Raw genomic sequence first — 26,132 nt, forward strand, 5'->3', positions numbered from 1 at the left:
TCATTCTTAATTGGGAGAGCTAGCCCTACTGCAACGGTATTCAGTGCAGTAGCACCTCTGGCTGCATATGTCTTCTTAAAATGTTGAACCCAAATCTGGGGTTGAAGATGAAAATCAATGCGGGGAGCATCATTTTGACTGCCATGTGCCAATATGCTCCAACAGAGTTTATTGTCTCCTGCCCTGGTCGCTTCTACTAAATCCTCCCACACCCTCAATTCCCACAAGGTTTTAGCTCCCGACTGGGAAGCTTTATATTCCTTTCTGGTGGGGGAAATTTCTATTCTATTACCAACCTTAATTGGCCTGTTCAGATTAACCCTGGCCACTCCTTACTGGCTATTAAACCAGGCACCACATGATTGTGGTTTACTTACCTTACCCCCATCTTTGGTTATTAATGGATGAAATTCTTTACAAAGCTGATCATAAAAATTGTGTACAAAGCCAAGAAGAAGGTCTGGAGAAGCGCAAGTTTTCAACTTCTCCAGATTATCAGCAACCAACCCAAAGATCTTTGCCAAGACATTAATATCCTTAGACAAAAAGGCCCATTTTAGGGCTCACCTATTATTAGAAAGATCCAACTCGCTTGCTATCCTGGAAGTGGCATGTGGCTGATCTTGGACCCCGTACTAATGATGGTTAGTCTTAGTGCATTATAGTCACTATCCTATCTCTCTACCACCTCTATATTCACCAAAGAAGCACACATTTTTAGAGGTAAACGTATATAATCAATGCAACTCTTTTGCCCAAGCCTTTTAAAGGTGTGGGTATCACTGTGATCTAAAATAGACCTGCCATTGCATGTTCTTAGACCCAAGCACAGGGATAATCCCAACAACAGGCATGCCGCAATTGACCACCTTTTTTCACCTGTATGAGGTCTAAATGAGGAATTCCCCAGGCTGCATCTACCTCTTTGGTTATCTCAAAGAACAAAGGGCCACGAGGTTCCAAGGTAACGTTGAAGTCCCCTGCAACAATTAACAAGATGTCATATGGTGGTTCATCTATAGCCTCCTCCAAGATAGATAATGTATTAGACAAACTATTCACCCCGCTAAACCTGTTGTATGCATTAAAAATATATAAGGAGGACCCATCTCTCTCAAGCATTATCCCCAGAATATCTGGAGTGTCTAACCTGAGCCTCTTAATTGTGCAGGCTGGTGTGTTTCTAACCCAGATTTTCAGGCCGCCTGCGGGCTGCCCCCTGCCTTGTGATGTAGCTGAACATTGAAAGGTTGTAAACCCAGATCTATACACAGTTTCCTTACACCAGGTTTGTTGTTAGAGACAAAGATCAAAAGGGTCCATAAATGTCCCCCAGTCAGGGTCAGACACTTGTGCTTTCAGACTAGCAATGTTCCATGAGATAAGATTCCAATGAATGGATTGCATCTTAGTGGACAGAGTTTGTGGAGAAGGATTCTTCATAGATGGTACCAGTCATACTTTTGCAGCACCCATTCCCTTTTGCAGCCCTGTGCATTGGATCTGGCCCCTACTTAGCCTGGGGGGGCATTGGACTTCAGGCGGATCAGAGTTTCTGATGGACATTGAAAATACACCTCCAAACGAATTATATTGTCAACTAGTTCATGGGAGACCATTCTAACCTCAAGATAGTCAAAATCACCTGCCAAAGGGGTGGAGCGCTTCAGCCATACAATGTCCTGGTGTTTGACTGATGGGTATTTCCTTACGCTGCATATCCGATAGATCACATTTTTGGTCAGCGATTCATGATCTTCTGTCCTTCCAGGTGAAAGCCTTGGCACATTTTACAGGTGAAAGCCTTGGCACATTGTACAGGTAAATGGTACAGCTGCCTCCAGGCTTCCATGTAGAAGGGTCATTGAGGTGCCAGATGAAAGACCATAATAGGAAGTCCCCTTTGTACTTAGGCTACAAATAGAACCCCGGCTCCTGCTCTCAATTCCCAGGCACCCTATTTTAGATTTTGTATACTGTGGATGGGTTAGGGCGGAGGACTTGAGGAGCCTGCCAGCATGGGCGAGTTCTTCCAACCTGTGCCACTGCAGGGGTGGATTTGTCAGGAGCCTTAGTTCTGAGGTTATGGGGATAGTAGGCAAAGGTAGCCTTGGATTCAACTGAGAGCTAGCTGTGTCTGGGAGGGAGTACACGCGTGCCATATCCACAGAGTGCGAGCTGCCCGATTGCAGTTGCTGGAGAAGGGGAGTTGCTAAGTAATCTGAGCTCTCAAGGATTTTACTACATCTGCAAGATCTGTGAGAGCTTTGAAGACTTGCTGTGTTAAGCCTAGAGCGAAGACAGATTGATTTGGCAGATTATCCAGGTCCCCTAAGGATACTGACACAACCTTATTAGCCTTATCCCAACTGTCAAGAGGGGCATAATAATTGCTACACGGGATATCAGTCAAAGTAATAGCCACAGACAATGTATTCTCTGTGGGGGTCTCTCATGCTGGTGTGATGTCTAAAGGAGCGTTCACCACCCAACCATTACTCAAGCACAAATGTTGGCCGGTTTGTGGCTGTGTGAGTCTAGCTTTTTCCACCTTTTTTTAGTATAACATTCTGCCAGAGGTCTCCCAGACTCCCTAGCTCCATGAGGCTGGGCGGGCGAGAGGCAGGCTGAGATTTTTGAGTGCTCACCATTGTTTTTACTTCTTCAATTAATGAACCAGTCTCTGCTACAGTGTTATTACTTGTTGTCACATTCAACTTTTTCTTAGAAGTGGAGGCCTACATAGACGTCTCCAGCAACTTCCTCTTCCCCATTTTAGTTGTCTGGTAACTACATAACCACAAGAATTCCAAAAACCTACCTTGCTGGCATTGGGGATGTCAGAGGGGTGGCCCAGCCCAGCCTCTCTGTGTGATGACAGGCACAAGATAGGCTCACCCTTGGCCCAGGCTTCGCCCGTGTGTGGCCCGAGTCCACTCTGTGTTGCGGGATAGATGAATGTCTCTTTTAAGCGCTGGTTACATCAGGGTCTTGCTCCTCCTGCCCCTCTACTCCAGACAACCAGGATTCTGGGACCAGTAGTCCTCTGTTGTTGGTCCTTGATGTCCTGTGCAGTTAGATAGATAAAAGCACTTTATACCAATGGCGGCGTCACAGACTTGCTCCTCCTGCCGCTTTACTCCAGGAAACCAGGATTCTGGGAGTAGTATTCCCCTGCTGTCGGTCCTTGACATCTCACACAGTGTGATAGATCAATGCACTTTGTATCACTGGTGGTGTCATAGGACTTGCTTGTCTCGGTCCTCTACTCCAGGCAGCCAGAATTCTGGGACCACTAGTCCCCTGTTATTGGTCCTTGCCATCCCGCACAGCAGGATAGATGAATGCGCTCTATAGCGCTGGTGACATTGCGGGGCTTGCTGCTCCCGCCCCTCTACTCCAAGCAACCAGGATTCTGGGATCAGTTGTCCCCTGTTGTTGGTCCTTGCCATTACCAATAGAAAGTACACTTTCACTGAGGAATGCAATACCCAGAGACAATTACAGAAGAAAATCATTACAGAAAATACCTTTACAAAGAAACCATTACAGAAGGAAAGCAATATTTTTTTTTTGCATCATGACTTCTAAAACAAAATTAAATGCATTTCTTCGATTCGTTCCTAAATTCACTCCAACCCTAACTTAACTATAGGCTGAACCCCAACTCTTACATTAGCCTTACCTTAACCCTGACCTAATCCAAAAGGAATATATAACCCTTATCGTAAACTAGCTGTTGCTTGATTAATTATTAATTTACTCATTTATTAGTAGTTTTATTAAGGGAGATCAGAGTGTAGGGGGGGTGCTGTATGTTATAAATTCCAAGTGTGTAAGTAAATAAATGTAAAGTCTAATAGGTATTTTAAATATTTTTGTGTCTGCATAATGGTAATGTTATACTGATTGCAAATAAAAATGTGATTGATCAAATAGATTTTGGGCCTGATTTAGATATTAATGGAGGGGTTACTCCATCACAACGGTCATGGATATCCCATCCGCCGAAATCTAAATCCCATAAGCTATAATGGGATTTAGATTTCGGCAGGCGGGTTATCCTTCAACGTTGTGACAGAGTAACCCCTCGGCCAATATCTAAATCAGGACCTTTGTCTTTTAGTTTGCTACGAATGTGTCACTAACTACATCTCCACGAAGCAGCTCTAGTCCTTATTTTTACAAGCTTTGTGCCAGACATATTTGCCTTACTTTATGTTTTTCTGTACCTCACAGGTTCTTTCTATGAAGTAACAGTTTCATTTTGTTTGATCACTTTTACTGGAATTTGACTTGGATTGATTAGCTCACTTGCAATGACCCTAGCGAGCATGAGGATGGCCCAGATACTAGACAATGACCAGTTCTTCAAGACTGCCAGGTAAGGCCCCTCTTTTGGATACATATAAAAGATCATTACAACATTCGTAAATCTTAACATTTGAGAATTCCCAGTCTCATCATGTCATTTTCAAGTGTACCTTTAAAAGGAGTGAAGAAGATGTTTATGTATCTCTACAGGGAGTGCAGAATTATTAGGCAAGTTGTATTTTTGAGGATTAATTTTATTATTGAACAACAACCATGTTCTCAATGAACCCAAAAAACTCATTAATATCAAAGCTGAATATTTTTGGAAGTAGTTTTTAGTTTGTTTTTAGTTTTAGCTATGTTAGGGGGATATCTGTGTGTGCAGGTGACTATTACTGTGCATAATTATTAGGCAACTTAACAAAAAACAAATATATACCCATTTCAATTATTTATTATTACCAGTGAAACCAATATAACATCTCAACATTCACAAATATACATTTCTGACATTCAAAAACAAAACAAAAACAAATCAGTGACCAATATAGCCACCTTTCTTTGCAAGGACACTCAAAAGCCTGCCATCCATGGATTCTGTCAGTGTTTTGATCTGTTCACCATCAACATTGCGTGCAGCAGCAACCACAGCCTCCCAGACACTGTTCAGAGAGGTGTACTGTTTTCCTTCCTTGTAAATCTCACATTTGATGATGGACCATAGGTTCTCAATGGGGTTCAGATCAGGTGAACAAGGAGGCCATGTCATTAGATTTCCTTCTTTTATACCCTTTCTTGCCAGCCACGCTGTGGAGTACTTGGACGCGTGTGATGGAGCATTGTCCTGCATGAAAATCATGTTTTTCTTGAAGGATGCAGACTTCTTCCTGTACCACTGCTTGAAGAAGGTGTCTACCAGGAACTGGCAGTAGGACTGGGAGTTGAGCTTGACTCCATCCTCAACCCGAAAAGGCCCCACAAGCTCATCTTTGATGATACCAGCCCAAACCAGTACTCCACCTACACCTTGCTGGCGTCTGAGTCGGACTGGAGCTCTCTGCCCTTTACCAATCCAGCCACGGGCCCATCCATCTGGCCCATCAAGACTCACTCTCATTTCATCAGTCCATAAAACCTTAGAAAATCAGTCTTGAGATATTTCTTGGCCCAGTCTTGACGTTTCAGCTTGTGTGTCTTGTTCAGTGGTGGTCGTCTTTCAGCCTTTCTTACCTTGGCCATGTCTCTGAGTATTGCACACCTTGTGCTTTTGGGCACTCCAGTGATGTTGCAGCTCTGAAATATGGCCAAACTGGTGGCAAGTGGCATCGTGGCAGCTGCACACTTGACTTTTCTCAGTTCATGGGCAGTTATTTTGCGCCTTGGTTTTTCCACACGCTTCTTGCGACCCTGTTGACTATTTTGAATGAAACGCTTGATTGTTCGATGATCACGCTTCAGAAGCTTTGCAATTTTAAGAGTGCTGCATCCCTCTGCAAGATATCTCACTATTTTTGACTTTTCTGAGCCTGTCAAGTCCTTCTTTTGACCCATTTTGCCAAAGGAAAGGAAGTTGCCTAATAATTATGCACACCTGATATAGGGTGTTGATGTCATTAGACCACACCCCTTCTCATTACAGAGATGCACATCACCTAATATGCTTAATTGGTAGTAGGCTTTCGAGCCTATACAGCTTGGAGTAAGACAACATGCATAAAGAGGATGATGTGGTCAAAATACTCATTTGCCTAATAATTCTACACTCCCTGTAGATTAACATTTAGTGGCATACATGCTGAGATACTTTTCTTCTTAATCCAAAATTTGTTATTGTGTTTATGGAGCATATTACTTTTTTGTGTTTTTGTTTGTCTATAGTTGTACCAGCAGTAGGTATTTCTATTTTTGTTATTACAATATTTTAAGAAATAAGCAGTAAAGAAGATAAAGAAGGAAAGAGTTTAGGACTCATTCACAAAAGCATTTATGAATATGGGTAGTAGTACTATATACTCATGTGCCTTTTGGGAATAGTCCATAAACGGCCAACCGCCTATTAGTAAAAGTGTTAAATGGGCATAGTCTTTCTGTTTCTACTAACTGTACATGAATATTCATTGAATATTCAGTTATATTCCCATTCCACATGTTTCAGGGACAATTCATAAAGGCATGTAACAGTACCTACAAAAGTACTATGGCAGTATTACTTTACATACTCCAGAATGGTTTTGTAAAAAGGCCTCTGTGTTCCCAAACAGTTAAATTAATTTAATGGCACCTGTGCTATAATAGTAATGTACTGCACTCCTGAGTTGCTCTCATTTGATGTTTTGGTAGTAGGAAGTAGGATGATTTTAGGATTGTTTGATCCAACAGCTGTAAAAAATTACTCTTTTCTTTAAAGTCCAGACACCTCACCCCACCCAGTTTTAGTGAGAGGACGCCCTACCTGGCAGAACATCGAAATTATTGACAAAGAACCTGACCATGGTTTACTGGTTACACATGTCAACCAGACCAGCGATCTGTTGGTGAGTAGATACTGATGGAAAGGCAGGCTTATTACAACGCGTTGAAGTATTTTCAAATTCAGCACAGGCCACTGCACCTGTTAATTTCAGTTATATTGATTGTGCATGTATTTATTTATATAGTTCTATATATGTTTGCCACAAGCAGACTGAAAAATTAGCAACCGCTACAGGCCAGAATGGCCAATAATAGGAAGTTGCTGCATGATCAAAATTAAAGCCTAACATCAAATTCAACATGAAAACTACAATTACATTACAGAAAGACACTCTAATATTTTTCATATTGAATTGTGTAGTTCGTAACTAGCATTCATTTGAAGCTGATCGTTATCCTTTATGCTTGTGTCAATATATGTGGTAAAAGCTATTTCATTGGAGAGTGTGTTTAAAACTGAAGTTTAAAAGAGTAGGTGATTAATAGTAAGGTGTAATTTTATGCTGTATGGAATTTACAATTATGGGTGGCTGTAATGTTTCAAAGTTTCACTAATTCACAAACCTACATGGCTTAGAGTATGAGTGCATCCATTGCACATGGTGTTCTTTACAAGCATAAATATATGGTATTTGCATACGTTGCTGACTTATACATGGTGACTTAACCTACCCGTGTGCACAATATTTGTCAATACTGGTTAATGTGTCAATGCAAAAGGGGTAAAGGGCTTATGTGCAGCCTAGGAACTCTCTAAATGATAGGTACATGTGCAATGATAATAGGGTAACTTTTATAAAAATCCCACAAGAGGCACCTAAGAAAATCGAGAATTAAATTCCATGTTCTCAAAATGCAGTTTGATGTGTAACAATATATGAATCTCATTATTAGCAAACCAGTGTGTGCCTAATCATTAACAGGTAATAGATATTTGTGTCAAATGTATCATTATTGTTTGAGTACCATCACCAAACCATTACCGAACCAATCAACAACATGTTCTGAATCAGACTCGAATCAGAACAAGAAGGCTGTGTTGGATTTCCAGGTTCTGCCATTTAGGATAGTGCCTGTTCCATCAATGTTGGTAGCACTTAATAATCTTCTAAAGTTAGTGATAGGTATTCCTAAAAAAAAATCTGTTTTCAAAACGGTCATGGAGCGGAGGTGGTATAACACTGCTCTCAGGTCTGGTAAACTTTTCACTGCATTTCAGTGCTGAATTTCTAATGATATGCCCCATTTTTCTGTTACTTGAAGGTTGTCTCAGTAGTACAGTGGGAGTTTGCAAAAAAGGCTGTTGTAGGTTATCGTGGGTACCAGTTTATAAAGATAGCCTGGGCCTCTACTCCAACAGGCCTTGTGCATGGCGCACAGGATAGGAAGCAAATAGAACTATGGCCCATATTTTAGCGCTGTTGTGCGTGATTAGCGTTATTGAAATTCTGCTGCTAGTCAGCCTATCGTCATTTCTTGGTCACACAAGCAGGCAGAAGATGACGCCTGTCCAAGTATGGACCGGAGACATTACCAACACCACAATGCCCACCACAGGGGAACAGTGTCCCCAGGACAATCCCAACAGAACCAGTGCCAGCCAGGGGGCCCCATGTAAGTGGCACCAGTGGCACACAACAGCTAAGCACGCATACTTATCTGGGATGGGCTCCTTCCATTCATAGTGTCCCTGTTGTGTGGGTGGTGGTGATGCTGGGTTTAGGGTGGGCATCAATGTGCCCAAAATAGTGACACCAAGGTGGCCTTCATGGTTTTTCCCTTTGAAAATGTGCCTAACATCCTTTTAACATCTGGTCTGACCAGACTTTAAATTTTGATGCTAATGGGCCTTAGCATCATTTTGTGGCTCTGCCTCCTAAGTGCACGTCGTATTAGTGTAGGGAGGTAATTATGGCGCTAGGGGGCTAGCATCATTTTTTGGAAGGGAACACCTACCTTGGATATCATTGTTGCAATGCGACGCAAGGTGGGTTGGCTCTTCCAGAAAAGGTCTCTAACTCATATAGTGTGACGATAGACAGGTTTAGCATCAAAATATAAATATAGAGTTAAGTTAGCGCTGATTTAGCGTAAAAAAATGTTGCTAAGGCAACACTAACATTTCATAAATATGGGCCTATATTTTTATAGTATTTATATGATCTCATATTTTAAGATTGACAGAAGTCTAAACATATGGATTTCCACTGACTGGAGTATTTTTGGGAACGTGGGTAAACAATATTGCCATAGGTCAGTCACTCTAGACCCCAGGCTCTTTTAGCTCTATTCAGTGGTTGCTCTACAGAGACAATAAGGTATTTTTCAGTAAACTGAGCTCTAAGTTTGGCTATTTGGCCATTTCTCTTTTGTAACATGAAGTAAAATTCTGGATTGAAGTTAATGCATTCGACTTTCTGTACTTGTTTTGGTGTGAGCCCAAAGTTGGCAGCCAGCCACAAGATACATCTTCATACTTTCTAACCCTCGTTATGATCGTCTTAGATTTACTTATTCCAGAAGTACATAGGGTTTCAGCATTCTATAATATTGCCCTCCACATTACAAGATGCTTATAATATGTAAATGATAGTCAGTTTTATACCGAAGCAAACATTTTATGTCAGTAATTTCCATAAAATACCGAGAAGGTGCACCATATGCCTTGTTACACCATTACACCAGAGATTGATTTCATAGTGCCACTGATGCCCACATCATGTCAAGGATCACCAGCAGCATGATGGAGTTAGTATCAAGATGGCAAGAAACCCGCAATATGCCAAGAATGACTAGTCAATACTTTCCTTATGCCGGGGGGGCATTCGTATGCCAGGAAAACCCACAGTTTGACAGAAATTGCCACTATCATGCCAGGAATGACCCCATGTATGCAGGAGTTTTGGCAGCTGATGTCATGGGTGGCCCAAGATGCCAGGGATCACATTCACAACTACACTCACTCACATGCGTACATTGTTACCCCACAACAACTGAGGCAATTTTATTTGCCTGTCTGACAGGGCATCAACTTGGGCTTCCAAAGTGCTCCCATTCTGCACATAGCATCCGCCATGTACTTTCAAACTAGCAATGTTACTCTGCTGATAATTACTATGGGCCAGATGTAGCAAAGGGTTTTTCCCATTCTGTGTCAATGGGAAAATGTGTTCGTACATATGGCCCTATATCTCTAATAGGAAGATCTCAGTATAGCAATCACCCTTAGCAACAAAGAAGCAGGAAACTAAGCTCAACCCGCTACCATTGGTGGCAACTGCCATGACTGGCACAGCATGAATAATTTAGGGGGGCTACTGCCACTTTCTCTGAAGGCTGCCACTGGCTTTCGGCCTCCCTTGGATTTGTCCGGTTGCACAACTTGGCCATCTGGCATTGCTGCTGGACAGCGATTTCAGAAGAATGACTTAATCCATGAATTCACCATCGGGAAGGATGGTTTTGTAAGGGAGGAGGGCTCTGGAGTGCCTGCGAACACATAGACATGTTCTAGTGTTTATGAACTGGTCCTTTGTTGCTCCTGAATAAACTCAAAGTGGAATTCCTTTGGTGGTTTAACAGTGCCTCCATTGGGTGGTGCCTATGTTGTCTCAAGGTCGACTCATATAGTACTCATTGGTGGTTTGAAAGCACCTCCAGTGGGTTGGCTCGCTACCACTCCTGAGTGGAATTGATATAGCTCCCTTGGTGGTTTTGCAGCTCCTCCAGTGGATGGGACCACTATCTCTTGTGGGTGGAGTTGTTATAGCACTCCCTTGGTTGTTTAACACCTCCTCCAGCGGGTGGGTGTTCTGCTTTGCTTTAAACCAAGAGGGAATGATGCCAAAGAACACAGCACTCTTAGTTTGAGTAATTAATTTATTAAGGCACTTCCCAGATATCAAATAAAAGCGCACTAAAATATGAACATGAGCATTTAACTTGAATGCAGTAAAACATGTGTAGATACTAAAACACTCACAACAGTTAGACAATGATAGACAGAAAAGGTGTAATACATCCACAATGAATATAGGCACTGAAGATATATATATATATATATATATATATATATATATATATATATATATATATATATATATATATATATATATATATATATATATAGTCAAACTGAATAGCTAAGAATTAAAATGCATCACTATGGGGGTTGAACTCTTCATCCTAGCCAGCAGCCTCAAGCCAAGGAACCCTAGACTGCTGAGGCAGGAGGTTTTCCCAACATGAGGTGTTTCCCGACCCGTGCATCCATGTTCAGGCAAGCTCCTTATACCTCACGGCCAAGCTTCCCCACTTTACATACCTTAAACAAACGCAAGAGGATGATTCTGGCAATCTCTCCCTCCCTTTGAGTAGGTTATGAAATTCAAGTGCTGGCTGTACTCGGTCTGTGTCGGCCCTGTCCCAATGCGTTTTTCTGAGACATAGGAGCTTTTCCTTGATGAAAACATTCCTAGGCTGAGGCTCTCTTATCACATCTACCTTCCACATCCCCCATTTTTTGTTCCAACAATGTGTAGCCTTGTGCTAGAAAGAAGAGCACAAACATGTTCTGTGTAGAAAACAAGCTTGGTGTGGAAAAAACCCTGCGCCACCGATGTGACGGCACCTGAAGCTAAGCACAAAATGGAGTCAGTGGTCAAGATGGAGTCGGTGGCCAAATGCAGAGAGCTTTACAGTGGGCCTTCTGTCTTTTCTAGGTGGAATTCACATAGCACTACATTGGTGGTTTAACAGCTTCTTCAGTGGGTAAGCCTTCTGTCTCTTGGGGTAGGATTGAAATAGGAGGTTTGACAGCTCCTCCAGTGGGTGGGCCCTCTGTCTTGTGTGGGTGGAATAGATATAGGTGTGTGGTAATTGATGATGCAGGGTAAACAGTAAGTGAAACAGGATAAGATTTATTCACAAGCTAGGAGTCTCAGGTTACAGGTAGAAGATGTTATGAAGATAGCAGTAAGGCCCCACTGGGAGCAGCATCCTTGCTTCTCAGCCCTGGCATTCCAACAGACACTCACTCAACCCATGCCCACAGCAGCATGCTATTACCCCACAGTCACAATGGCTGAGCAGTAGGGGACATATAACTAGGGAGGAAATGTTTGGCGTGGAAATGAGGATACAACAAGGTGGTTTAACAGCTTCTGCAGTGGATGGGCCCTCTATCTCTTGTGGGTGGAATTGAATAAGCACTCCCTTGGTGGTTTAACAGAACCTCCAGTGGGTGGGCCCTCTATCTCTTGTGGGTGGAATTGATATATCACTCCCTTGGTGGTTTAACAGCATCTCCAGTAGGTAGGCTTCTGGTGGGCTCCACTTGGATGGCTTAACCGTGCCTCCAATGGTTTGGATTTCTTAGTACTTCTGATCCCAGAGTGGACTCAAATACCCAAGTGGACCCAAATGGTGCATAAATAGCAGGCCCTATATTTCATACTGTCCACCCAGACACTGGTAAGAACATGGACGCACAAAGAAATCTGTCTGTTCCCTACACCTCTTGCTTATACATAGCCACGCGAGACGCACTGTGCTTCTATCACCTTGTTCAAGTCTCCCGCATCTCACTCAACATGTATCAGTTGGGTGTAACTGCAACAAAACCCTTTCAGTTATGCACTCCAAGGCGCCCAATACAAATTGTTGTTATTCACAACCACACCAAACAAGCCAGCCTGAAAGTGATGTAGGCCTCTCAGGGGATAGGGAAAAGACTATAAGCACCTCTTCAGAAAACACTCACAAGCTGGGTAGAGATTCACTGCTACTCCATCACAAAGGGACAAGACTACTTATGACAGCCCTACTCACCAAAAATCAGTTTAAATTAATTTGGCGTCACTTCGGAATTTTCCCATGTAAAAATTGTGCCCCACAGTGGATGAATTCAAACGCACACACGCACATACACAAGCTGTCATCTGTGTGGTTATCAATGAATGTTGCCCTTATTATGTACCTGCCCACGCCTAACTTCTGCTAAAACCACTCTATTTCGCCATGAATATCTGAACCTACAGCCGTGCCCTAATTGCTCTTTTAAAAGGGGGTAATCTTCACCTGAACTTTAAATATATCAAATGTATGTCAGCAGTCGTATGCCATGTTTCCCCCAGTTACTTATATTGAAGAAGAGGTGATTGCATGCGGGAGACAGCCAAAAGAAAGCCATTTTGGGTTAAAAGTTCTGTAGTGTGCTGCCTGAATCGGGTCTTGGCAAATATTCAGTCGATAAACCTTTTAATTGATATGCTTGTATTTTATAAGTGGCGTCCGCAGTGTTCTCTTTTTTACCTACTGGTGATTGTAAAGTAGTTAGACAATACATTCTTACTACTACTGTGTAAATACAACACCACACAACTCATTCCACAGTAGACCAGTTCCATTGATCCCACGCCTCCTTCTTTCCGATCAGTCTATGATCAGCTGGGTGATTTAAGTTCAGAAGCATGAGCACATAGTGTACGTGATTTGTTACTCTGCGTCTACGCACACACAGGTATCACTGACAAGCATGCTCGATGTGCTGTTAATGGGCAAAGTATGCACACATTAATGACGAGGGAAGACTGTCTTCCTTAACCCCGATTGATTGTTCTTCTAACATCACACATAGTGCACAGGTCTGGACAGGGGTGTCGTTTGGTCAGTAAGATTAGGGGGAAACGAGGTAGAGGTGAGCTTCAGATTTACCAACAATTAGACTGGCATTTAATGTTTAAATACATTATAGGACAAGCAGGGTGCATGGGAGGGGCCTAAGGGGCAGTGGAAAGTGAGAGGAATGTGGATTGGTAGAGGTACTAAGAGCCACATGTACGAAGCTTTTTTCTAGTTGCAAATGGGCCGATTCACAGAATAGGCCCCTTTGCGACTAGAAAAATGATTTTTGGGATGTACAGAGCCCAAACTGTGATTCAGTAACGTGGGTTTTCGATTTGGTATTAGGAAGGTGCGTGCTCAGGGTGTCCCTTCCTAATACAGTATCTAAATGGTATGTATGATTGTTTTGTGATCGTGAATGCAGTCATAAAACAATCGCAGTTAGCACCAATTTCAAATTGGTGCTAACCCATTCGCAAAGGGGAAGGGGCCCCCTTTGTGAATGCATGCAAAAACCTTTCTCAAGAAAGGACCATTGCCTACTCTTAAAAAATGAAACTGAAACGTTTCATTTTTTTCTTTTTAAACGCGGCCTGTTTTCCTTTAAGGAATAGATTGCTATATTTAAAAGCAATCACAGACATGGTGGTCTGCTGACACCAGCAGGCCACCATCCCTGTGATTTTTAAGATTCCCAGTGGTCGCAACTTGCGACCTACCTCATTAATATTAATGAGGTAGGTCTATTTGCGACCCACTGGGAATCGCAAAAGAAACTCTATGGAGTTTCTTACATTTGGAATTGTGATTTCCTAATTGCGATTCGCATGGTATCGCAAATAGGAAATTGCAATTCCAAATGTTCATATATGTGGCCCTAAGGGCAAAACCAGTAGTACAACAGTGTACTTCTCACTGTTTGCTATTCCCAATTGGGTCGCAAATGACCTACCTCATTAATATTAATGAGGTATGTCGCAATTTGCGACCCCATTGGGAATGGCTGCACTCACAGGGTTGGTGGCCTGCTGGAAACAGAAGACTACCATGTCTGTGACTGCTTTTAAATAAAGATATTTTTTTTTTTAATGGAGCCAGTTTTCCTTAAAGGAAAACGTGATGCATTTCAAAAACTGTTATGAAAAGATTCTTTTCAATTTTTTCAGAGCAGGCAGCGGTCCTGTGGACCACTGCCTGCTCTGAAAAAGTATTTTTGCTTCCATTCACAAAGGGGAACGGGTCCCATAGGGACCCACTTCCCGTTTGCAAATGGGTTAGCAGCAGTTTGAAATTGGTGCTAACTGCGATTGTTTTGTGACCGCAGTCACAAAACAATCCTACATCTCACTGCGACTCGCAATATTCCTAATTGTGACTCGTAAACCTATTTTGCGATTCGGTACATAAATTACCAAGTTGCGAAATAGGGTCTGTACATACCAAAATACTTTTTTCTTGTCGCAAACGGCGAATCGGGCCGTTTGCGACAAGAAAAAAGCTACGTACATGTGGCCCTAAGTGAGGAAAAAACACAATATTTTGTAAAATTACCAAAATTGTTGACGACTTTAAAAACTGAGAGGTAGAGAGTGTGTATGCATTTTTGGATGAATTTATGTAAAAATTCCTGGTGAATTCCATCAGACATCTCACCATACCCGACTGAAAGCATCTGAACCCAACAATTTATCAGAACATTCATTTATTAACAGTTTGTGGACATATTTATTATTCTTTGAAAATTGTGCAGCACATGTATAGATGGCAAGGTTTTCTAATAATCAGGTTTCACAAGACACAAAGGTTGTTGAGGGTGGACATGCCAAATCGCAGCGGCTGCTCATAGAGGGGGAGTCACGTGGTTATTACAAGTTGTGAGCTGTCTTACTGCCTCTCGGGCTGCACAGTGTCAGACTTGCTGATTAAGTATGCATGTCTGTTATATAGTTAATGGGAGATATTGTCATGTCAGACAATCCATTAATAATTTCAAAAGGGCGCCTAGAGTCCAGTATCCACCACCTTATCCTCGGAGTTGCTCTGGTCACCGGGCCTGTAATGTCCCAGAGAGTGTCCAGCCCTCGGTCAAAGGGCACAGCCACCTGGGTCTGGAGTCCTGTAGCCCTGGACTACTCACAGGGGATGGTGGCTGAAAAGCATGCTAATTCACCCCTGATGTCTCTTATGGTGAGGAGCCCGTATGTCAAACCCTACCAGGTGTGATCAAGAGTTTGTGGGGATCGGGCACTGACACTTCCAGAAACACCCACAACAGCCATGAAAGAGGCAGGCCCGAGGTGGGAAGGTGACCTGCACTGCGCTTCTGACCAGAGTTCCAATTCCCATATCCCCGGGACCACTTGGGCTAAAAGGATTATTTCAGTCGACCTGGAATCTCTCCTGCCCATCAGATGAGTCCCCATATGAGTGGTGAAGTTGGGATTTTGGATGAGTAGAGGAGAGCCATGTTTAGCAAGGTCATCCGTTTACAGCCTGCAGGCGATGAGGCCTCCCCTTGATCCGATGGGGCAGTCTCTTGCTTGTCAGGCAGTTATCTGCTGAACTGTTCCACACATCCTCCACTAGTCAGTGGGCTATGTTTATCATTGCAGTTTGGTCACTTCTCCTTTTTTTTAAAAAAATTATTGAGCAGGATACACAAACAAACAAGACAGAAATAGCGCGGTTCGGCATAATAAAAAGCAATAAGTGCATACGTGCATTACAAATACGGCATCTTTACTCAACCCTTAGTCACAGCGTATATCATGCATTTAAATGCCTTAAAGCAGTTAAAGTGCATTTAAACCTCCTTATTAACATCCTTTCGAAATAAATACACTAAAGTCCATACGTGCCTTACGAAAACAGCAGATTTAGCAAAACATTATCGTTACTCGACTCCTTCTCACATTATATATCTAGCATTAAGGTGGATTTATGCTTTTAAAAAGCATTAAGGCCTCTCATGTTGACAGCCTCACCGTAAATAAATCACTCACTCACAAAGGGGGAATTGCAAATTTAACGAATGATTTATATGGCGGAGTTGCTAAACTAATATCCAGCATATAAAATACCACAGTGCTCTTGCGAGTGCCTTTAAACATTGATATCTTTTTTCATGACAAAATCGCTTAAAATTCTAGACACATCTCTAACATATAAAGTGCACGTGTAAAGTGCAACTGTGCTAGTAGAATGCCATCAATCATCAGAGCTTCACTTACCAAATCAGTCTCCAGTTACCGAAGGGGAAGAATCTGTCGACGTCCAATCCCGCATATTCCCGAAAACCTTGAAAGTGCCCCAACTCTTCTTGCATACTCTTCCTCAAAAATGTTGGTCCTCATTATCTTTTCAACCCAGAAGTTAATATGGTCACTTCTCCTTGAATTGAAAGTCCAGGCCTCCTGCAGGCACACAGGGTTTACTCTCCACTATGTTCAGCAACAAGAACCTTCTCTTTGTTCAGGCTTCAGCCCAGTTCTAGAGAAGCTTAGCAACCCACGTAGGTGCTTTCCCTGGGTTCTCTTGTCTTTTCTCTCGTGAGCAGGCCTTCTTTGGATGTCAAAGGGACATATTGAACATTGTACTGTTTGCTGGGTCCATTGCTTATTTCCCAACAGTGCAAGCCTGGCCGATCAGATTATTCACGATTTTCAAATCTTGGGGATCCCCTACAATTCTAGTGCATATGGCCCTGGGGTGATATGCTCGGGTTTAGGTCGTGCAGATCAGCTGCCCGTTCTGAGTTAGATTTTTGTTGGCTCAGTAGTTATGTGGAATGCTTCCAGACAAGAATATAGATCTCGTTAAAAGAATGAGGGGAGGGATCAAATTCAGTTTCACCCTGGCTTGGAAGTGTGGCTACTTCACACACAGAGGGAATGGTTTCAGGCAAGCAGACATGAGACACAGATTCTCAAAGGCATGCAGAGGAGTTTTGTTCCTGTAGCATGCCCCTCCATCTTAGACTGACCAAAAGCTACTACCCACTGTGAGGGAATAAGCATGCCATTATGAAAGGGTAAGGGGAACCGGAGAGATGACTTTTCAAAGAATTAAGGCTTTCTAGCGCATAGAAACAAAAAGCGCCAGTCTGATCATCTGGTCGCTCCTCGACTGGGGCAAAGTCAAAGTTTAAGGCCGACCGCGATGGAGCCCGGCTCGGCTACAGCCCATGGGAGGCCTTGGTCAAAAGTTTATCTTAGGACTTAGTCGTTTTCTGGAGATTTTCTTCAGCTGGACCAAGTCGCCAGTCCAATCTGACCTCCTGGAACTCTTCCTCGGATACATGTCGCGGGAGCCCTCAGTGGAGATTTTTACCTTCGGACTTAGTCGTTTTTTCGAGGTGAAAATCCTTCGACTGGGGGCAAACCTGAATCTTGATCCGATGTCCTTGGAGCTCTCTTTGGATACACTGCATGGGAGGTCCCGGTCAACTTCCTACGTTCGGACTTAGTCACTTTTTTCTGAGGTTTTCTTCACCGGGACGAACCTGCAAGTCAGGCCGGGTCATGGTTGAGGCAAGCCGGCTAGAGTTGCAGCGGCAGGTCAGTCCCTTTATGGAGTTTTTTTCCAAAAGTTCTCCAAACTTCTCCTAACTTCTGGATCTTCTTCCAGATTTTTCTTTAAGGGTCTTTTGAGGGCCACAGCTCACCCCAAGGTTCCAGAAGCTCTGAGATGCTCCTTGAGGGTGCAGATTACAACTCCCAGAATGCACGTGGCGCAATCTCCTTTTTGGCCACTGGGCAGCTGGTTGGTTTCTTCAGGAGTTGGTGCAGGGGACTCTGGTTAGTAAGTTTTCACCTGTAGCAAACAGGGAATCTCTCCTTGAACCAGTTGAAGTCAGGCAAAGTCCTTCTTGTGATAAAGCTGAAGTGTGCAGCTGGTGCAGTCCTCCAGAGTGCAGTGCCCATGTGCAGGTCAGGGGTCCAGCAGGGCAGTCCTTTTTCTTCTGCAGTTCTTCCTTGTTGGAATCTTATAGGGATCTGAGGTGTGGGTGCAGGTCTGCCAGTTTTATCCTTGCTACTGGGTGAAAAACAGGGGGGTCCTGGTTCTCCAATCAGGGGCAGGGTCCTTCCCCCTGTGATGACCACTTCTTGGAAAGCGCGGCAAAAATCAATCCCAGGGAGCACCATTGTGACTGAAAGTGATTTTTGGAGGTTACATCTGGCTGAGCCCACCCACTGGTGTGGCTAAAAATCCTAAACACACCCCTTTCCTGCCCTCTCCTAATCTAATCAAGGGGGCACCTAATTGTCTGGGTTTGCAGGAAGTGAGGGTTGTAGGAAAGTACCATCTTGCCTGGCATGTTACCCCCATTTTTCAATGTATATATGTTGTTTTAGTTGTATGTGTCACTGGGACCCTGGTATCCAGGGCCCCAGTGCTCATAAGTGTGCCTGAATGTGTTACCTGTGTAGTGACTAACTGTCTCACTGAGGCTCTGCTAATCAGAACCTCAGTGGTTATGCTCTCTCATTTCTTTCAAATTGTCACTAACAGGCTAGTGACCAATTTTACCAATTTACATTGGCTTACTGGAACACCCTTATAATTCCCTAGTATATGGTAGTGAGGTACCCAGGGTATTGGGGTTCCAGGAGATCCCTATGGGCTGCAGCATTTCTTTTGCCACCCATAGGGAGCTCTGACAATTCTTACACAGGCCTGCCACTGCAGCCTGAGTGAAATAACGTCCACGTTATTTCACAGCCATTTTACACTGCACTTAAGTAACTTATAAGTCACCTATATGTCTAACCTTTACCTTGTAAAGGTTAGATGCAAAGTTACTTAGTGTGAGGGCACCCTGGCACTAGCCAAGGTGCCCCCACATTGTTCAGGGCCAATTCCCCGGACTTTGTGAGTGCGGGGACACCATTACACGCGTGCACTACATATAGGTCACTACCTATATGTAGCTTCACAATGGTAACTCCGAATATGGCCATGTAACATGTCTATGATCATGGAATTGCCCCCTCTATGCCATCCTGGCATAGTTGGCACAATCCCATGATCCCAGTGGTCTGTAGCACAGACCCTAGTACTGCCAAACTGCCTTTCCTGGGGTTTCACTGCAGCTGCTGCTGCTGCCAACCCCTCAGACAGGTTTCTGCCCTCCTGGGGTCAAGCGCTTGTCCCAGGATGGCACAACAAAGGACTTCCTCTGAGAGAGGGTGTTACACCCTCTCCCTTTGGAAAATGGTGTGAAGGCAGGGGAGGAGTAGCCTCCCCCAGCCTCTGGAAATGCTTTCATGGGCACTTTTGGTGCCCATTTCTGCATAAGCCAGTCTACACCGGTTCAGGGACCCCTTAGCCCTGCTCTGGCGCGAAACTGGACAAAGGAAAGGGGAGTGACCACTCCCTTGCACCTCCCCTGGGAGGTGTCCAGAGCTCCTCCAGTGTGCTCCAGACCTCTGCCATCTTGGAAACAGAGGTGCTGCTGGCAGACTGGACTGCTCTGAGTGGCCAGTGCCACCAGGTGACGTCAGAGACTCCTTCTGATAGGATCCTTCAGGTGTTGCTAGCCTATCCTCTCTCCTAGGTAGCCAAACCCTCTTTTCTGGCTATTTAGGGTCTCTGTCTCTGGGGAAACTTTAGATAACGAATGCAAGAGCTCATCCGAGTTCCTCTGCATTTCTCTCTTCACCTTCTGCCAAGGAATCGACTGCTGACCGCGCTGGAAGCCTGCAAAACTGCAACATAGTAGCAAAGACGACTACTGCAACTCTGTAACGCTGATCCTGCCGCCTTCTCGACTGTTTTCCTGGTGGTGCATGCTGTGGGGGTAGTCTGCCTCCTCTCTGCACTAGAAGCTCCGAAGAAATCTCCCGTGGGTCGACGGAATCGTCCCCCTGCAACCGCAGGCACCAAAGAACTGCATCACCGGTCCCTTGGGTCTCCTCTCAGTACGACGAGCGAGGTCCCTCGAATCCAGCAACTGTGTCCAAGTGACCCCCACAGTCCAGTGACTCTTCAGTCCAAGTTGGGTGGAGGTAAGTCCTTGCCTCCCCACGCCAGACTGCATTGCTGGGAACCGCAACTTTTGCAGCTACTCCGGCCTCTGTGCACTTCCGGCGGAAATCCTTTGTGCACAGCCAAGCCGGGGTCCACGGCACTCTAACCTGCATGGCACGACTTTCTAAGTTGATCTCCGGCGACGTGGGACTCCTTTGTGCAACTTCGGGTGAGCACCGTTTCACGCATCCTCGTAGTGCCTGTTTCTGGCACTTCTCCGGGTGCTACCTGCTGCTGAGAGGGCTCCTTGTCTTGCTCGATGTCCCCTCTGTCTCCTGGCGCAATTTCCGACATCCTGGTCCCTCCTGGGCCACAGCAGCATCCAAAAACACTAACCGCACGATTTGCAGCTAGCAAGGCTTGTTGGCGGTCTTTCGGCGGGAAAACACTTCTGCACGACTCTCCACGGCGTGAGGGATCCGTCCTCCAAAGGGGAAGTCTCTAGCCCTTGTCGTTCCTGCAGAAACCTTAGCTTCTCCTGTCCAGTAGAAGCGTCTTTGCACCCACAGCTGGCATTTCCTGGGCATCTGCCCATCTCCGACTTGCTTGTGACTTTTGGACTTGGTCCCCTTGTTCCACAGGTATCCTCGACTGGAAATCCCTCGTTGTTGCATTGCTGGTTTGTGTCTTTCCTGCAGAATTCCCCTATCACGACTTCTATGTCCTTTGGGGAACTTTAGTGCACTTTGCACTCACTTTTCAGGGTCTTGGGGTGGGCTATTTTTCTAACCCTCACTATTTTCTAATAGTCCCAGCGACCCTCTACAAGGTCACATAGGTTTGAGGTCCATTCGTGGTTCGCATTCCACTTTTGGAGTATATGGTTTGTGTTGCCCCTATCCCTATGTGTCCCCATTGCATCCTATTGTAACTATACATTGTTTGCACTGTTTTCTAAGACTATACTGCATATGTTTGGTATTGTGTACATATATCTTGTGTATATTTCCTATCCTCTCACTGAGGGTACACTCTGAGATACTTTGGCATATTGTCATAAAAATAAAGTACCTTTATTTTTAGTATAACTGTGTATTGTGTTTTCTTATGATATTGTGCATATGACACTAAGTGGTACTGTAGGAGCTTCACTCGTCTCCTAGTTCAGCCTAAGCTGCTCTGCTAAGCTACCATTATCTATCAGCCTATGCTGCTAGACACCCTATACACTAATAAGGGATAACTGGGCCTGGTGCAAGGTGCAAGTACCCCTTGGTACTCACTACAAGCCAGTCCAGCCTCCTACATTGGTTGTGCAGCGGTGGGATAAGTGCTTTGAGACTACTTACCACTCTTGTCATTGTACTTTTCATAAGAGAAAAATATACAAAACAAGTTCAGTGTGTGTACACATAACTAAAAAGTTTAGCATTTCCTCTTTTCACTCTTTTCTAAAGTGCTGAAAAGTACTTCTAAACTTTCTAAAAGTTCTAAAAAGTTTTAAAAGTTTTTTTCTCTGTCTTTCTAAAAAGCTCTGACAAACTTTTTTTTTCTTTTTCTATCACTTTAACTCTCTCTAAAAATGTCTGGCACAGGCCAAAATGTTGATCTGTCCAAAATTGCATATGATCACCTTAGCTGGAAAGGAGCAAGGAGTCTCTGCATAGAGAGAGGTTTGAGTGTAGGGAAGAATCCTTCCTTGGAATTATTACTTAACATGCTTAGAGAACAAGATAAGGCTAAAAGTGCCCCATCTGTTGAAAAAGTAGCTAATGGTTCCCAATCTGATCCAGGGACTCCCCCAGGAAAAGATTCAGGAAAGAAACTTCTTAGCCTGCCCATTACTAGACAGTCTAGCATAGTTGGTACTGAGGTGGAGTCACATCATACAGATGGTGTGCTCTCACATTACACTGTCTGCCAAGCTGTTAGGGTGCCCTCTGTAAGGGACAGGTCTCCTTCTGTTCATTCCCATCATACTTCTGTGTCTAGGAATGTCCCTCCCACCAACCCTGATGACAGATTGTTAGAGAGGGAACTCAATAAGTTGAGGGTGGAACAAACCAGACTGAAGCTTAAAAAGCAACAGCTGGATTTGGATAGACAGTCTTTAGAACTAGAGAAGGAAAGACAGAAGTTGGGTTTAGAAACCGATGGTGGCAGCAGCAGTATTCCCCATAGTCATCCTGGAAAAGAGCATGATTCCAGGAATCTGCATAAGATAGTTCCCCCTTATAAGGAGGGGGATGACATTAACAAGTGGTTTGCTGCACTTGAGAGGGCCTGTGTTGTACAGGATGTCCCTCATTGGCAGTGGGCTGCTATCCTATGGCTATCATTTAGTGGAAAAGGTAGGGATAGGCTCTTTACTGTGAAAGAAAGTGATACCAATAATTTTACAGTTCTTAAGAATGCACTCCTGGATGGTTATGGCTTAACCACTGAACAATACAGGATAAAGTTCAGAGACACCAAAAAGGAGTCTTCACAAGACTGGGTTGATTTCATTGACCATTCAGTGAAGGCCTTGGAGGGGTGGTTACATGGCAGTAAAGTTACTGATTATGACAGCCTGTATAACCTGATCCTGAGAGAGCATATTCTTAATAATTGTGTGTCTGATTTGTTGCACCAGTACTTGGTGGACTCTGATCTGACCTCTCCCCAAGAATTGGGAAAGAAGGCAGACAAATGGGTCAGAACAAGGGTGAACAGAAAAGTTCATACAGGGGGTGACAAAGATGGCAAGAAGAAGGATGGTAAGTCTTCTGACAAGGGTGGGGACAAATCTAAAAATGAGTCTTCATCAGGCCCACAAAAACACTCTGGTGGGGGTGGTGGGCCCAAATCCTCTTCTAATCAAAACAAAGAAAAGAAACCATGGTGCTATTTATGTAAAATAAAAGGCCATTGGACAACAGATCCCAGTTGTCCAAAGAAAAGCACCAAGCCTCCTACCACTACAACCCCTACTGCTACACCTAGTGTCCCTACTAATAGCAGTGGTGGTGGGAGCAAACCTACTAATAGCCAATCCAAGGGAGTAGCTGGGCTCACTTTTGGTAACTTAGTTGGGGTTGGTCTTGTTAGGGAGACCACAGAGGCTGTGTTAGTCTCTGAGGGGGCTATTGATTTAGCCACCTTAGTTGCTTGTCCCCTTAATATGGATAAGTACAAGCAGCTACCCCTAATAAATGGTGTTGAGGTTCAGGCCTACAGGGACACTGGTGCCAGTGTGACTATGGTCATAGAGAAACTGGTCCACCCTGAACAACACCTACTTGGTCACCAGTACCAAGTAACCGATGCTCACAACAACACACTTAACCACCCCATGGCTGTTGTAAATCTCAACTGGGGGGGGGTTACTGGTCCAAAGAAAGTTGTGGTAGCCACAGATTTACCTGTAGACTGTCTACTAGGAAATGATTTGGAGACATCAGCTTGGTCAGATGTGGAGTTGGAGGCCCATGCAGCAATGCTGGGCATCCCAGGGCATATTTTTGCTTTAACCAGGGCTCAGGCCAAAAAGCAAAAAGGACAGGGAAGCTTGCATCCTGGAACAATGGACCAAGTGCTCCCTAAAGCTAGGGCTAGTAGAAGCAAACCACTTCCTACTATCCCTCCCTCTACAGTGGATTCTACTTCTGAGGAAGAAGAATTTCCACCCTGTGCAGAACCTACACCAGAGGAGCTGGAAGCAGACACTGCTGAGCTTTTGGGTGAAGGGGGGCCTGCCAGGGAGGAGCTGAGTGTGGCACAGCAAACCTGTCCCACACTAGAGGGTCTAAGACAGCAAGCTGTCAAACAGGCTAATGGGGATGTCAGTGACTCTCACAGAGTTTACTGGGAGGACAACCTCTTGTACACTGAAGCAAGGGATCCTAAACCTGGAACTGCCAGGAGGTTAGTGATTCCTCAGGAGTACAGAAAGTTCCTCCTAACTCTAGCCCACGACATTTCCCTAGCTGAACATCTGGGACAAATGAAAACTTGGGACAGGCTTGTTCCCTTGTTTCATTGGCCTAGAATGTCTGAGGACACAAAAGAGTTTTGTAAGTCCTGTGAAACCTGTCAAGCCAGTGGCAAGACAGGTGGCACCCCAAAGGCACCCCTTATTCCACTGCCTGTGGTTGGGGTTCCCTTTAAAGGGTAGGGGTTGACATAGTTGGCCCCCTTGACCCTCCTACTGCTTCAGGCAATAGGTTTATCTTGGTGGTAGTGGACCATGCCACAAGATATCCTGAAGCAATTCCTTTAAGGACCACTACAGCACCTGCAGTGGCAAAGGCCCTCCTGGGAATATTTTCCAGGGTGGGCTTCCCAAAGGAAGTAGTATCAGACAGGGGAAGCAATTTCATGTCTGCATACTTAAAGGCCATGTGGAAGGAGTGTGGTGTGACTTATAAGTTCACTACACCCTATCATCCACAAACAAATGGACTGGTGGAGAGATTTAACAAAACTCTCAAAGGCATGATTATGGGTCTCCCTGAAAAACTCCGCAGGAGATGGGATATCCTGTTACCATGCCTCCTTTTTGCCTACAGGGAGGTACCCCAGAAAGGAGTGGGCTTCAGCCCCTTTGAACTCCTCTTTGGACACCCTGTTAGGGGTCCACTAACACTTGTCAAGGAGGGTTGGGAACAACCTTTAAAAGCTCCAAAACAAGATATTGTGGATTATGTGCTTGGCCTCAGATCAAGAATGGCTGAGTATATGAAAAAGGCCAGTAAAAACCTTCAGGCCAGCCAAGAGCTCCAGAACTAATGGCATGACCAGAAGGCTGTTTTGGTTCAGTACAAACCAGGGCAGAAAGTGTGGGTCTTGGAGCCTGTGGCCCCAAGAGCACTCCAAGATAAATGGAGTGGACCCCACACAATTGTTGAGAAAAAGGGTGAAGTTACCTATTTAGTTGACTTAGGCACTGCCAGGAGTCCCCTTAGGGTGCTCCATGTCAACCGCCTGAAACCCTACTATGACAGGGCTGATCTCACCCTGCTCATGGCAACTGATGAGGGACAGGAAGAAGACAGTGATCCTCTACCTGATCTCTTCTCTTCCACAGAACAAGATGCTCTTGTGGAAGGTGTAGTTTTGGCTGATTGTCTTACTGCTGAGCAGAAAGACCATTGCATAAATCTCCTGGGTCAGTTTTCTGAACTCTTCTCTACTGTGCCAGGTACCACTTCTTGGTGTGAGCACACTATAGATACTGGAGACAGCTTGCCTGTCAAAAGTAAGATCTATAGGCAGCCTGACCATGTCAGGGACTGCATAAAGCAAGATGTGCAGAAAATGTTAGAACTGGGAGTGGTTGAACACTCTGAAAGTCCATGGGCTTCTCCTGTGGTACTTGTACCAAAACCTCATTCCAAGGATGGAAAGAAAGAAATGCGGTTTTGTGTAGATTACAGAGGTCTCAACCAGGTAACCAAAACTGATGCTCACCCTACACCCAGGGCAGATGAGCTCATAGATACACTGGCATCTGCCAAGTATCTAAGCACTTTTGATTTGACTGCAGGGTATTGGCAGATCAAATTATCAGAAGATGCTAAACCTAAAACTGCATTTTCAACCATTGGAGGACATTACCAGTTCACTGTAATGCCTTTTGGATTGAAAAATGCACCTGCCACTTTTCAGAGGTTGGTGAACACAGTCCTGCAAGGGCTGGAAGCTTTCAGTGCAGCATATTTGGACGATATAGCTGTCTGTAGCTCCAGCTGGGATGATCACCTGGTCCACCT

General features: G+C 44.4%; 1 protein-coding gene across 1 annotated transcript in view; it reads left to right on the top strand.

Annotated features, from left to right (window-relative positions):
• Window positions 1-26,132, top strand: part of VWA3A (von Willebrand factor A domain containing 3A) — a 541,655-nt gene that overhangs the window by 65,742 nt on the left and 449,781 nt on the right. The window contains exons 2-3 of the mRNA XM_069210293.1: window positions 4,240-4,384; window positions 6,722-6,848. Coding sequence (XP_069066394.1) covers window positions 4,320-4,384; window positions 6,722-6,848 — 192 coding nt within the window. The 5' untranslated portion in view covers window positions 4,240-4,319. The remainder of the gene's footprint in view (window positions 1-4,239; window positions 4,385-6,721; window positions 6,849-26,132) is intronic.

This window comes from Pleurodeles waltl, chromosome 10, assembly GCF_031143425.1.
Source record: "Pleurodeles waltl isolate 20211129_DDA chromosome 10, aPleWal1.hap1.20221129, whole genome shotgun sequence".
Lineage (NCBI taxonomy): Eukaryota > Metazoa > Chordata > Amphibia > Caudata > Salamandridae > Pleurodeles > Pleurodeles waltl.